A 13,346-nucleotide genomic window follows, 5' to 3' on the forward strand; every position below is an offset into this window, starting at 1 on the left:
GAGGCCAGATTTTACTCGAGACTTCGAAGTTACATTTATTTATTCATATACTTTTCATTAATGGTAGATAATTAAATTGTCGGTGTCATTTGAATGTAAAAATGTATTGCAAAAGAGAACAATGTTTGGACATCGTGCAAACTCGAAGCTTTGAAGCTTCGTAATCAACGGTACGATTCTTATTAGTTATACCTGAACGAAGAAAGTCTATGTACACTCTTTTACGAACGAAATATCGAAGTTTCAGAAACGCGGAAGTATGAGTTCTTTGATGATTTTTCGTCAGAAACTTCGCGATCGATTAGTTCTGTAAACATTCAACCTTTTGAAACTTTTTGAAATAAATTTTTTGAATCGTCGGAAATGAAAATAGTAGCGAGATTGATAGGTTGTAATTCATTTATCAAAGTATAACAAACAATAATTATTTTTCTCGTCTAAATAGACGTGTCTCATTTATGTGGAAGCTTCTCATAAACTTTCTGGTGTTGTTCTTTTAATAAAATATTACCGTAGCCAATGGTGCACAATAATTGATCAGTTCGGTAAATGAATAAAATAGAAATTGTTGCATAACTAAAATGCCGAACAGAATGGAAATTATTTGCGTAACTAGACAGTTCAAATTCACTCGTTCCTCTAAACCTCTGAAACATTTCTTCCCATCATTTCACCAGCAGACTCATAAAATTAGCTAAAAGCATTTTCAAGCCAGGAACCAAGCCATTCAGCCATTCCACAAGCACACGAGAAGTGACAATAAATTTTGAGAATAATTCCACTCAAAATTGTACTTCAACCGATTCAGGAAACAGCCTGAAGTATCGTTCTCTTAGAGATTCCGGTTTTTACATACGTGAAATTAATTCTCTTGTAATACGTTGGCAGGAATGTATCGGACATTATGGAAATTACTTTAAATAAAAATATTTAATTTCAACGGAGTTACTCTTTTTCAAAGTGAACCGCTTAACCCTGGAGCGGTCTTCGTTTTGACTGTACACTTAAGACTTTTGGGTGGAAAAGGACCTAAGACCTTGTGTGCAATAATTTTTGTTTCCAACGCGACATACGAACCTAGACAGTGAACGTTTAAAATAATGTTAAGGAACGTAAACTCGATAACAGCAAAAATGACTAAAAATATAAAAAGGCGGTGGGTCAAAAAAGACCCGAAGACCGCTCTAGGGTTAAAATCGCGGGAACTTGCAAGGTAACCTAAAATGCGTTAGATATTTTTCAGAATATTTTCGAACCACTAGATAAGGAAAATGGAGCAAAACCGGATAATCCGAAGTTTCCCTGTTACTATACCGCCCCGGTCGAGATAGAGGGTTGAAAGTTGGTGTCAAATGTTTTCTTTCGGTAAAGCTATGAAATGGTTCATCGTAAGACCAGTTTCTTTAGATACGGATTAATGAAACATAAGTGTAGGCCTAAACTCTAGTAATCTACGCGTTAAATAAACGTATGAGGTATTTATTACAACGACTATAGTCGTTGTTAGTATCGAAAGGGTTAAGAAGGAGAATTGTGTTTCGAAGATATGTAACACAAGTGTCTTTTCCCCACTCGGCTTTAATGTGTGCGACATCACTGGCCCGCGATTTCGTCCTCAGCTTTGCCCGCGGGCAACGACGGGCGCCCTTGCCCGCCTGAAGGGCTGTTCAACAGTACTGCCTTATTTTAACACCTACTTAAAATTGATAACTTACGATTTTCAAAGTACCCTATTCTTTATCTAGATATTTTTCGAAATACACTCTGTCCAATGTAAGAATAACCTCGCTCTCGGACCGATTCTCGTCCGTTCTGCGCATAGACAGAGAGCGTAGCAGAGGGTAAGACGGAGGAAAACGTAGGCGGTTAAGTGGGGGGTTGGACGTTCTAGCCCTGCCTTAGGCACGTCCCATGCGCGAAGCGAGGTTATTCTTAAATTGGACAGAGTATAGACCGCTTTGTTTCTTTACGTATCGAACGACCCATTTGAGAATATATTTGAAACTTTATCGTCACCTCTCGCAAAGCAGCAGCGCGCGAAGCAGCGTTACTTTCACGTTCCAGATCAGCTAAAGAAGCGAAAAAGTTTGTTGAAAATATCTGTTTGCAATACCAATAAGTGTTTGCCGGTCGGTGGCAACGGTGGCTTGAGTAACGCGACGTCTGTGAGATCGGGACATGCGTTTGTCTGCACCAGTGGCGGTTCAGGTGGTGATGGGACCGCCTCGATAGGTTCGTGGTACCGTGGCGGCTGTACACTCTCCACGGGGATGCTTGGACCCAGTATCAAGCTGGCTATCACCTCGCAGCAGCCGCAGAAGAACTCTGAGAGGCCTTGTCGCAGGCCTCGATGCAGACCCAGGAAGAGCACGGGGTTCACGAACGCGTGAACGTACGCGATATGTAGAGTCACCTGGAATTTTCATTATTGCAACCTGCGTTACTTTTCGTATTTGGAAGTGATTCGCGCGTATTCATACGTCGAATGAACTTTGAATTGTGTCGGAAGGAAACTTTATTTTAATGCATTTATCAGGTTTTATTTGGAAAGAGTATAAACCAAGGTTTATTGTGGCACAGTGTTTTTTTATCGAATGTTGGTTAATTTGTACATTCAATCACGTTCTTAATCCTTTCTACTCGAGTAATATTTCAACATTTCAACATAAACATAATTTGTCACGGAAAATTTATGTTTTTTCCTGAGGAAACGAAATATTAGATTTTATCATTTAAACATTACTTTATCTAATTTTACATTTTATAATTTTTTGAAATGTCAGCTGCCAAAATGAATGCTCGTGGGAGCGCAACTGGCATTTCGAGTGTGCAGGGTTAATTTGGTAGGAGAAATGAGAAGAAGTCCATTTGTTGGTTTACTAGTCTGCGCTGAGCCAGTGTACGAGTTTTGCCAGCGTGATCTACAGCTAAAAATCAAACTAAAATGTCACAAAAAAAAGTCTATACATGCTTTGTTAAAAAGTTATAACAAAAATATGAAATGATAAGGAGGACACGAAAATGCATTTTCTCTTAATTGTATTTAATTTTACATCTCTAGATTTCTACTTATGGGGGACTCTAAAAGAAAAAAAGATTGCGCTATGGAAGTATGTACTCGAAATGAATTAATCGAGAAAACATTGCATTGAACGAAATTAGACAAAATTGGCGACGAAATTCGGCTTACAGTAAATTCAGTATTACGTCAATCTCAGAATTGTATCGATAAATATCGGTGATATCTGTGAAGTGCAAATGTTTAAGTCGAGAAAATAATTACCATACCATAACTTTTTTGTATTAAGGCTATACCAACAGTCATGGTCTCTGATCGCAAGGGGCACTTGTGACAATTTATGTGCTCGATACTGCATTTAAGTTCGCTTCTTTCGCCCAACGAATACAGTTTAAGGATCGATTGTTGTCAGCTGCAGCATACTGTAACTTTTTAGTTGATATATCACCACTTTCTTCAGTGAAAGGTTGCAAATGCGATTTATACATAATAGAGCTTCAACGTACTTTATGCTCCTTGTAAGACAGTATTTTCTTGAAAGGTGGATAGGATGGAGCGTCTGCGGTCATCCTATTTGAATTCTTTCTTTTTTCTTTTATGAATTTATATTGAAAACTTACTGCACTCGGTTTGATCGAAACTGCTTGTAAATTCATTTGTGGAAAAGTAAATCGCTTCTGTGTGTTACAATGTAGATTTTGAATCTCCGTTTACTCAGCATTTTTGTTATTAAAAGTAGTACTCGAGTAACATTTTAACATTCCCTTCTACCAACTCGATAATTACTCGATAAGTTGACGAATTTTATATTTTTCAACGGTGAATTTGAAAAATAATAAATAATTTTGTATTTTTCAAATTTCGTTCTTGAAAAATACAAGATCCTTCAGTTTACGCTGTTCCTCTGTCTTTAATCGTTTTCGAGATATTAGACCAAATATGTTTATTAATGCGGACGACTGTTTCAAATATTTCGTCAAGTTTCGTCAATACCGGTGATTATCACTTCAGGAAATATAATTTAAATCATACGGTACTTTCTTTACGAACATAATAGACGTCCTGATACTTCCGAACGACAGTGTAGGTACGTCAGTTTATTTGTAAAACGTGTCAGACGGTTAAAGAAAGGAGACACCGCTGCCAGGAAGTTCAGCATTCGGTAACTTTTTAGCGATCTACCGCAGTTTCGTCAGAACACGGAAGCAACCTTTCAGATTTTTCCCTCGAATCTCACACGCGAAATGGAACAAGCTGAAAGGAAGATTCATCGTAAATTTTCTTCAGAAAAACGACACTCTATTGAGGGAACGTCAAAGACTCCTCGATTCTTCCTGTTTCTTAACAAACTCCGCGCCGTTTTCATTCGCGTCTCGCGCTAATTAATCCCTTTAATCTTTGAAAAGCGTTACAACGTTGGCGCAGATAGAGAGAGGAAACGTGTGAAAAAGACGCGAGACGAGGCACACGGAGCCAGAAGGTGAAGCTTGAATCCGCATTGTGCATCAGGAAGCGAAATCGCAGCGAGTGAAGGCGCATCCGGCGCCTCTGAATGGCGTCACGCCGCTCAGAAGAGCTTCTCTGCTGATGCTGAATAGATTTGCAAGAAGCATCGCTCTTCCTTGTTTTTATGGGTCGGTAGATTTTTTTTCTGGTAATCTCGCAATCGTTTCTTTTTCGAAATTTCGCGAAGGAAACGAGGTTTCTCGCGATACCTCACGTTTCGTTTGAACTCACGGCTTTTCCATTCCTCATGCTCTAATGACGGGTCCAACTCGTCGTAAGCTTTCTATGCTAAAGTAAGTAAATACGCAATGATGAGCTGCTCTCGCCACGAATTTTTAAGTATTTTAACCAAGAAGAATATGAAATAGAAAGTTAGCGTAATAGATACTTTTACACATTTGTTTGTATGAGTCTATTAACAGTTTATGTTACATTTTTGAAAATTTAGGAGCTATGCCACGATCGTAGCGTTGTGAGATATTTAGGCTTTTATGAAAAGGGGTGTTTCAATAGAAATTGGGTAATTAACCCTTTGACAGTCTAATAAAATTATGAATTACGGTGAAAAAAAATTTTAATTTTACGCGTATCTTTTTAATAGCTACGCCGTGTGTGATCATTTTTAAAACACCCTACGTTATAGTTATGATAATAATATCTCGACCTTTCTTACTTTCTTCCTTAGAGTCTTTCTTGAGTTAAACAGTTAGATATTTGACGCTCTGCCCAAGTCTCACACGGGATAAACTATCGAAAGGTTAAGACTACCATTTCTTTGTTTAAACTTATTAATATGGAGGTAGTCTATTTGGGAAAGTGGCAATTTTCTATTTTATTTTCTGTATGCTTAAATCTCAAAATTGGATTAAAAACGAAGCTTCACAAAAACTGTTCGAATTACAAAAAATTTTACTTGGGACTACTTTACTTGACAAAACGAGAAATTTTAAAGTCTATTTTTCAACATTTCGTGGCATAGCTCCCTTCGGAAGAACCGAAAGTGTAAGTTTCTAAGTTCACCATTGTTTTATGGAATTGAGAAAAATGAAGTTATATGTCTCGGTACGTTTGCCCGCAAAAAATTGCAGCCAAAAAGGTTAATACAGTTTCAGCTATGGAAACAATTGTTTCCTTGCGTCCAATTTTGTTTTTTGCGTTTCAACGTTTCGCCAGCATTGCAGTTAGCTTTTATTTCTAAACTGTTCTTCTTTTCCAAACTGAGCTCATCAGTCTGATTTTAAACGAAACAACCGCGTTTATTGCACACCGGATCGATTACGAATTACTCCTGTTGTTTCTTGAAATTAATTCGAGCAGGGAGATAAAAAGCGATGAGAAATTTCATTGTTTATGCATTCCCATTCGTCGTTTGCGTTGTGCTTCAACAATCTGATTCGGGGTCAAGTAATTCCTGGAAGAGCTAGGGTCTCGTTAATTCAACACAGCCCGAATTAACGCCACCTCTACTCTATATCGAACTGCAAAAATTTCGGATTTTAAATCATCGATATTTCCTTCCATATTACATTCGAAATGTGTTCAAATTAACGCGGTCGACTTCGTAAATCTCCTAATTTCTTTCAATTTTCTTTCACAGATGAAGTATAAATATATCCTTCTTAGTTAAAATGCTTCGTTACTTAAAAATTTCTGACAAATGCAGCTCGTCACTGCGTACTTTGACACAGAAAGCTTATAACAAGTTGAATTCGTCGTTTCGGTAGAAGAGGTTACTTCAACAATAGTAACAATGTAAAATCCGACTACAAGGTCAATTCTGGAAATAATGATATAAAAATAATATGAAACAAGAAGAAAAATATTCTTGTATTTTTAACACTTTACCGACCGGTAGCGGTTGAACATCCTTCGCACTTCCGATCGCTCACTCGGTCACAGATATAATACATCGCTGACACCGGCTCTGTTTAGACTCTAGGCTATCGCGCGGGAATATACGCGCTTTTTCTTATACGTATAGAAATGTTAAATCAAACTTTGACCGATTAATAGGCTATCGGTCGGTAAGCGTCGGCGGCAAAAAAGCGATTAATAGGCTACCGGTCGGTAAGCGTTGGCGGCAAAAAGTCGATTAATAGGCTACCGGTCGGTAAAGTGTTAAATTTAACATGGAAAAATTGCGTTTCATTTGATTTAAAGCCTATTCAGGAATAAAAGAAAAGAAGCTTCGTGTAAAAGCTATCAGAAGCGGCAAGGAGTATACAAAAATAATAAAAAGCTGAGGAAAAAGGAATAACTCTGGCCTAGTACCATCGACATAAAGACAAATATAAAAGCTAAGAGAAGCAACAGAGAATAACACGTTGCCTCGGTATCATAAACCTAGCTCCGTAAGAGTTTATCGTGCAGTTGGTCCATTTCTGGTTACCTCGTAGCCAGTTGGATTCCCTATGATGGGATGATCCACCAGGGTGACGAAGAACAGTGGTCCCCAGAGGATCCCGTACGCGGCCGTGATCACCAGGAACATCTTCACCCTCTGCACGCCTTCCCTCTCCATCCTCTTTAAGTAGTTCCTCATTTTCTGGTGCTCCTCTGCCGCTGCGCTTCTCTAAAGGCAATACTTCCTTTTTAGCGAATCGACAAGAAGGAAATATCGCGGTGAGACACGCCGTTTCTCTTCACTTCGACCGTCTCTAGTCGAACGACTCGCGAGCGTATTGCGTTGTTCGGATGGTTCGTAGAGAAATTTAGGAAAAATTCAAACCGACGTATCTCTGTCCTTATTTAACCCTCGGAAGGCGAATTGTTTTAGACGGACGCGGGAGACGAATTCAGGGTCATTTTGACCCATAGCAAAATTTCTATTGTACACTGGTTTCAAGAAGGAATTGTGTATAAATATGCATACTTTTCTTGTTTATTTACATTTGATACGTAAAATAGGTGTATTTCCTAATCTGAGTCGCCTGACTTTATCGCTGTTGAGTCAAAATGACCATAATATTTGGACGACCACGTTTGTTTATGTCAGACCGATAAGGAAGTGAGCGTGCCTCGAAAGATGCATTTAACCCTCGAAAACAGCGACGCGGCACGCTAACACCGGCTCTCTTTTGACCCATACTGAAATCTTTACTGTGTGTATTTCAGAACTAATCTTTAGATAATGAATATCATCTTATAACAAAAAATCCTGGAACAAAAAATGTGAATGTTTCATAAATATATTATTTATTTTGTTTACGTACATTGTTTACATAAAATTGTATTTTTCCTTATTTTTTCTTAAGGAATCACCTCATGCCCACTTGTACGTGTCATCGGGCCGGATCCTGTACAGCAATATAAATCAATCACTCGAAATAAAGCAAAAGTTTACCTGGGTCCAAATAGACCCAGGCGTAGTCCCATGCATAAGTCGCCCGACGGCTCGCTGTTCGAACGTTGAGATAGAGACAAAACCCAAGTGGTATTTTTCTCTTTAGTTGAAAACGAACACAGTGAAGCGTTAGAAAATATAGTTCGATTTATATTCATTCACTTTACGAAGAATTCGAGGAGTGCGTCCCATTCGTTTTCAACCAGCGAGTAAAATACCTTTTGGCTTTTGTCGCTATCTCAGTTAGAAGCAGAGATGCGGTGGTTTGAATTGGTCCTAAATTTCGCTACGAACTTCCCGAACCACCCGATATTTCACGCGTATTTCCAGATGGCACTGATAATGAGGTGCCTCGCGGTCGCGAAACACGCAAACGAGGCTTCGAGAAGAAATGAATTGGTCGCGCGTGAAACACAACGAGATTTTGATCTTCGAGGAGGAGCGAGATTGTGGGGTCCAATTGTTCCCTTCCCGTTGAGTACCAGGTGAATGAGCTCGTTGTGATAATTGTTGTGTTCAAGGTAACTACTTGTTCTGTTTGTTTTTTTTTAAGTAAGTGACAGAATTGCTTCCCCTTTTTTCTTTTCTTTTTTAATTTGTAAAGCAGGAATTTTGGGAATCTTAAGTTGGTGAACACGGTACTCCGAAATGGCTCTTTTTGTTGTTTTTTTTTAGACGTCATTTCGTTTTTGTTAGAATTTTAATGCAGGTACTGCTTAAGCGAGGGAAGAAAATTAATCCACAGTTAACAAAGTAACCTATTCTTTAATATGATGAATAAAAATAACGAGATACACCGGATCGCACGTCTGTTGCCACTTTTTACACGTTTCGCCTTCGGGGAGAGAGGAAAAACTCCGACCCACCGGAAATCGGTAGATCCCTATTGGTGCGCGCAGTTCTCATCGATCGCGATTATACAAAAAGGCTTATTTCCAACGGTTTTCAATCTGTAAAGCAAGAATTGTAGGAATTCTGAGTTAGTAACAGGAATTGAAAATTGGTGAAAATGGTATTCCGAAGTGGTTCTTCTTCGTGTTCTTTAAATGCAGTTATTGTTTTCAATTTAACACTTTGCTGCCGGGCTATTTTTCGCGCGTCTTACATCTGTAGCTGGCAAACCCGAGCAAATTCACAAAGTGAAAAAATCAAAATCAATTTCATCTTCTTCCGAGTCACTACTAGATTGCGATTTTTCACAGGCACAATGTCGCTATCTTCTGAGTAATAACTGTCCGAAAACTCACTATCGTTGCAAGAATAATCTGACGATCTATCGGCAAATATTTCGTTTTCATCTCTTTCAATATCACTCAAATCCATTTCGCCAATGGATAAATTTATGAAAACACGGTGAGAACTCCGTCTTTTTGTGGGATTCGAGAGAGAATGAGCGTGAGTCGTACGAGACTCGCCCTGACGAGTCTCCCGCTGTCGAGCGTCAGTATGCTTCGGACTAGAAAACTAGTCTCCCGACAGCAAAGTGTTAACAGAGCAAGAATTTTTAGGAATTTTTTTGTATTTCCAAATGGTTCTTCTTTTCTCTGCGAAAATATCATTTCGTAATCTTTCTATTTTCACTGTGCGATTTTGCGTTGGTAAAACGAGCTATTTCTACGTGTGCCAGGTATCATCACTCAAATCCATTTCGCCAATGGATAAATTTATGAAAACACGGTGAGAACTCCGTCTTTTTGTAGGATTCGAGAGAGAATGAGCGTGAGTCGTACGAGACTCGCCCTGACGAGTCTCCCGCTGTCGAGCGTCAGTATGCTCGGACTAGAAAACTAGTCTCCCGACAGCAAAGTGTTAACAGAGCAAGAATTTTTAGGAATTTTTTTGTATTTCCAAATGGTTCTTCTTTTCTCTGCGAAAATATCATTTCGTAATCTTTCTATTTTCACTGTGCGATTTTGCGTTGGTAAAACGAGCTATTTCTACGTGTGCCAGGTATCTTCACCTAACGGAAAATTAACTTGCTAGTTATTAGACATTCTAAGTCGTTCTGAGTCGTTTAGAATTCTTTCTCTTCCCTTTACAATCTCTGATGATTTGCTTTTCTACAAGAGAGAAAATCATGTGCTAAGTGGATTTCTTGCTTGCAATCCCTTTTTCTTCTTTACGAAGGCCTAAGTTTTAGATGCAAATTTCTACACCGTCAAATTATTCGTATTTTCCTTTTATTTCTCATCAGGTACATTCTTAAATCATTCTTACGAATTTCCACACTAATAGCTGTCGTTCCAATTCAAATTTCCAATTGTTGTTTTACGTTAATTGCTAGAAAATGATAAATAAATAAACGGATAAATTGTGTGTATTTGTTACGAGTTACGTTCTTGAAATCAAGAGTGCGATCTACGATAATTAAAAATACAAAAATGATTTAATATAATTGGACGTGTATTAATAACCAAGTAAAATCCCTGAATAATTGTTGCAAAGATTCCCGTTTTGATAGAACGAAAATATCGAAAGGTAGATTCATAGTGAATTGTTTGTGGTGTATTATTACCTTGGGCGTGCCACCGTTCGCAGATGCGGCAGAATTTTCAGGAACCGCGTTCGTTTGTTGGTTACCCGTTGTATTCACGAAAATCGTTAGTAGTGCTACCTTTACCTGATACAAAAATCGATTATGTCAAATAGAAGATTCGATAACTCCTTGTCGATGCAATTTACATAAATTCCTGTTTGTGTGTTTTCCACTTTTTTTTTTTTTTTAGCTAAATTCCTGAAATAAATTCGTATACAGGGTGGGCCACATAAAACAGGCCACCTAATTATCTTCTTTAGCTATGGTGGTGCGAGGCAATTTTTATGCTTAATTTAAATAGTTTCAAATAGTGAATAAGATGGAAGACAATCTTTTGAATGGAAGAAGTGGCAAAAAATGAAAGGAAGGTTTACATTTGATTTAAAGTTTTGGAGTCTAAGGTTGTTTTAAGGCCATGTTATGTATGTTAAAAAGCACACATTTGTGTAAAAAAAAAAAATAGGTGAATAGAACAGAAAAACTTATAAAAAATTTTTCTTCCATTCACACTTTGGAACCATTTAAATCAGGTATAAAAATTTTCTCGCGCTATCATTGCTAGAAAAGATAAATAGGTGGCCTGTTTTACGCCGCTGTTTGCCACCCTGTATAATGCGATAAATAGCAATGAATTTTTTACAAATGCAATTAAATAAAACTTGTAATGTTGCGTTCTATTTTCATTTTGAAAAGTTTGACATAAAAAGTTTCGATTTCATTCGTTTGGTAAATGTTACAAAAATTTCTACCTTGTACCAAAAGCTTTTATTTCAATTCTTGAGGATTCTGACAGAAGTGAATGCTAATTAATTTTTTAATTTATGTACGGAAGTTCTACTTTAATGTTTAATGCTCTGTTAACTCTGTAGTACTGTTGAAACAGTACTACAGAGAAAAAGTAAGGGAAGTTCTGGTTTCATTTTTTGAAGCATCGTCAGAGATTCAGTTAATCATACTAAGTGCACGCTGCTATTGATCGAAGGATATTTGTATTAATAATACTAGTTTACAATTTCACGACTACTAAGCGGGCTAGCAAATTTGTGGAACGAAATGAACACTGTATTAATTACGGCCTAATCACTCGCTGTCGCGGCTGGAGTTTGCGTTGGCAGAGTAAACTAACTGATAAATCTCGGGAAACAGTGTTTTAGTAATAGATTGGTTCGTTCCCAGATCTATTGCGGGTTTCTTTGCATTTTTCATGTAATTAACATTTTGCTGGTCGTATATTGTCAGTTATCGTTGGTACAAATGACTTATGGCCATTTTTTTTTTCTTGTAAAATGTGCAGTGAACCTGTTAATGGAATGTCACAGTTTGTATGTTGCATGCAAAACGAAGGCAGAAATTTTTTAGTACAATTATGTATTGTATTGTGATGTTGCAATCCGTGTTGTACAGGAAATTAGAAATTACGGAAGTATTGTGTAGTGTGGTTAAGAATACAAGAGTATGGGAATATAATGGTGAAACAATTTGAGAATTTTGAGATTTGGGAATTTAGAAATTGGAAAGTTGGGAAATTTGAAATTTACCAATTCAAGGGAATTACCAGGGATTTGAGATTTCAGAAATTTAGGAACTTGGGAATTCAAGAATTTAAGAATCCAGGAATGTTGAGATTTTAAGAATGTGTGAATTTAGGAATTCAAGAGAATTGCGATTGCTGAAACTCTGGATTTTCGGAATTTACGTGTTCGGGAATTGGGAATTCAGGAATCCAGGAAATTAGGATATTATGTATTCAAGAATTTAAGAATTTTTAAACTTAGGAACATAACAATTTCAAAATGTTTAAATTTAGGAATTCAAGAGTTTAGGAATTTAGGAATTTCAGAATTTCAAGAATTCAGATATCTAGTGATACAGGAATGCATTTTATGAAACATAAAAGTACCAAGATATATAGGACTTTTAACTTCCATGAAAAAAGTACACATATTGTAACTTATTATACATTAATTAGGTTAACGTACTAAATCAAATTCACGAATTTTTTTATCGTTATACGTGCCATTCGGAAGCCAAAGTGGTTAACTCCACTTTTTGAATTTTTTAACATATTATTGCCAAACCTTGATCGATGCTTACCTTTTTATATTTAAAATGAACTTCCTTAATAATTAGGTTTAACACCTCTAAATGACAAAAATTTTCATAGTCCTTGAATAATAAGTAATTTATTTTAGGAACCAATATGATCAACTCCATACACTAAAGTAAATCGTTGTAATAATGTAATTCAAACGTAAATAATGTAATTTTTCAATGCAACAGTATAAAAAATATTAATATAATTACATAATTTCATCAATTTTCTCTATTTCGTGGAGTTAACCGATTTGGCAAATGAGCGGCTCGTACCTTTCACAAATAATCTCGTTTTCACGCTGAATGCAACAAACTATGTTTCAAACACGTTTCGAATTCCTGCTTATCCCCAAAGTTTCATCAAAATCAGCGGGCAACGCTTCATATCGTTCCTCTGTGACTCGATGGAGTCATAAAAGATATGCAAGATGAATGACAGGAAGTGTGAGAGAGATAGAGAGAGCCTAAACGTGCAATGCTAGTGACAGTGGATTCTCTGTAGTCAAACATGATTTGTACCCAATGCGTCAAGTACTGTATCTTTGTGATATATGGTTTCGAAAGTATCCTCGACAACAAAGAGAAGCAAGAAAAGAAACACGAAGGGTTTTCTTCCATTCGTTTATCAAGATTATTTCCAAATTATGCGTATATCATTGAAACAGTATTGAAGCTAGGATTTAAAAAATTTGAATAACCTACTAAAATGAATCTCTATTTGTTTTCTCTTTCTAAAATATAATTTTGTGTCAGATTTCAGTTTAAACTTACATTTTTATCAGCAGTATTTTAAGCTTGCTTGTTTTTGAATCTGTGAACCAGAAATTTTGGGAATTTTGATTTAGCGA

At 37.0% G+C, this 13,346-nt stretch overlaps 1 protein-coding gene across 1 annotated transcript in view; it reads right to left on the reverse strand.

Annotated features, from left to right (window-relative positions):
- The window catches only part of LOC108579046, a 29,767-nt gene that overhangs the window by 2,616 nt on the left and 13,805 nt on the right, over nt 1–13,346 (reverse strand). Inside the window, exons 4-6 of the mRNA XM_017942475.1 lie at nt 10,384–10,488; nt 6,915–7,097; nt 2,114–2,413 (exon numbers count right to left, since the gene is read on the reverse strand). Of these exons, the coding sequence (XP_017797964.1) occupies nt 2,114–2,413; nt 6,915–7,097; nt 10,384–10,488 (588 nt within the window). The remainder of the gene's footprint in view (nt 1–2,113; nt 2,414–6,914; nt 7,098–10,383; nt 10,489–13,346) is intronic.

The sequence above is a fragment of the Habropoda laboriosa genome, unplaced genomic scaffold (genome assembly GCF_001263275.1).
Source record: "Habropoda laboriosa isolate 0110345459 unplaced genomic scaffold, ASM126327v1 scaffold42, whole genome shotgun sequence".
Classification (NCBI taxonomy): Eukaryota; Metazoa; Arthropoda; class Insecta; order Hymenoptera; family Apidae; genus Habropoda; species Habropoda laboriosa.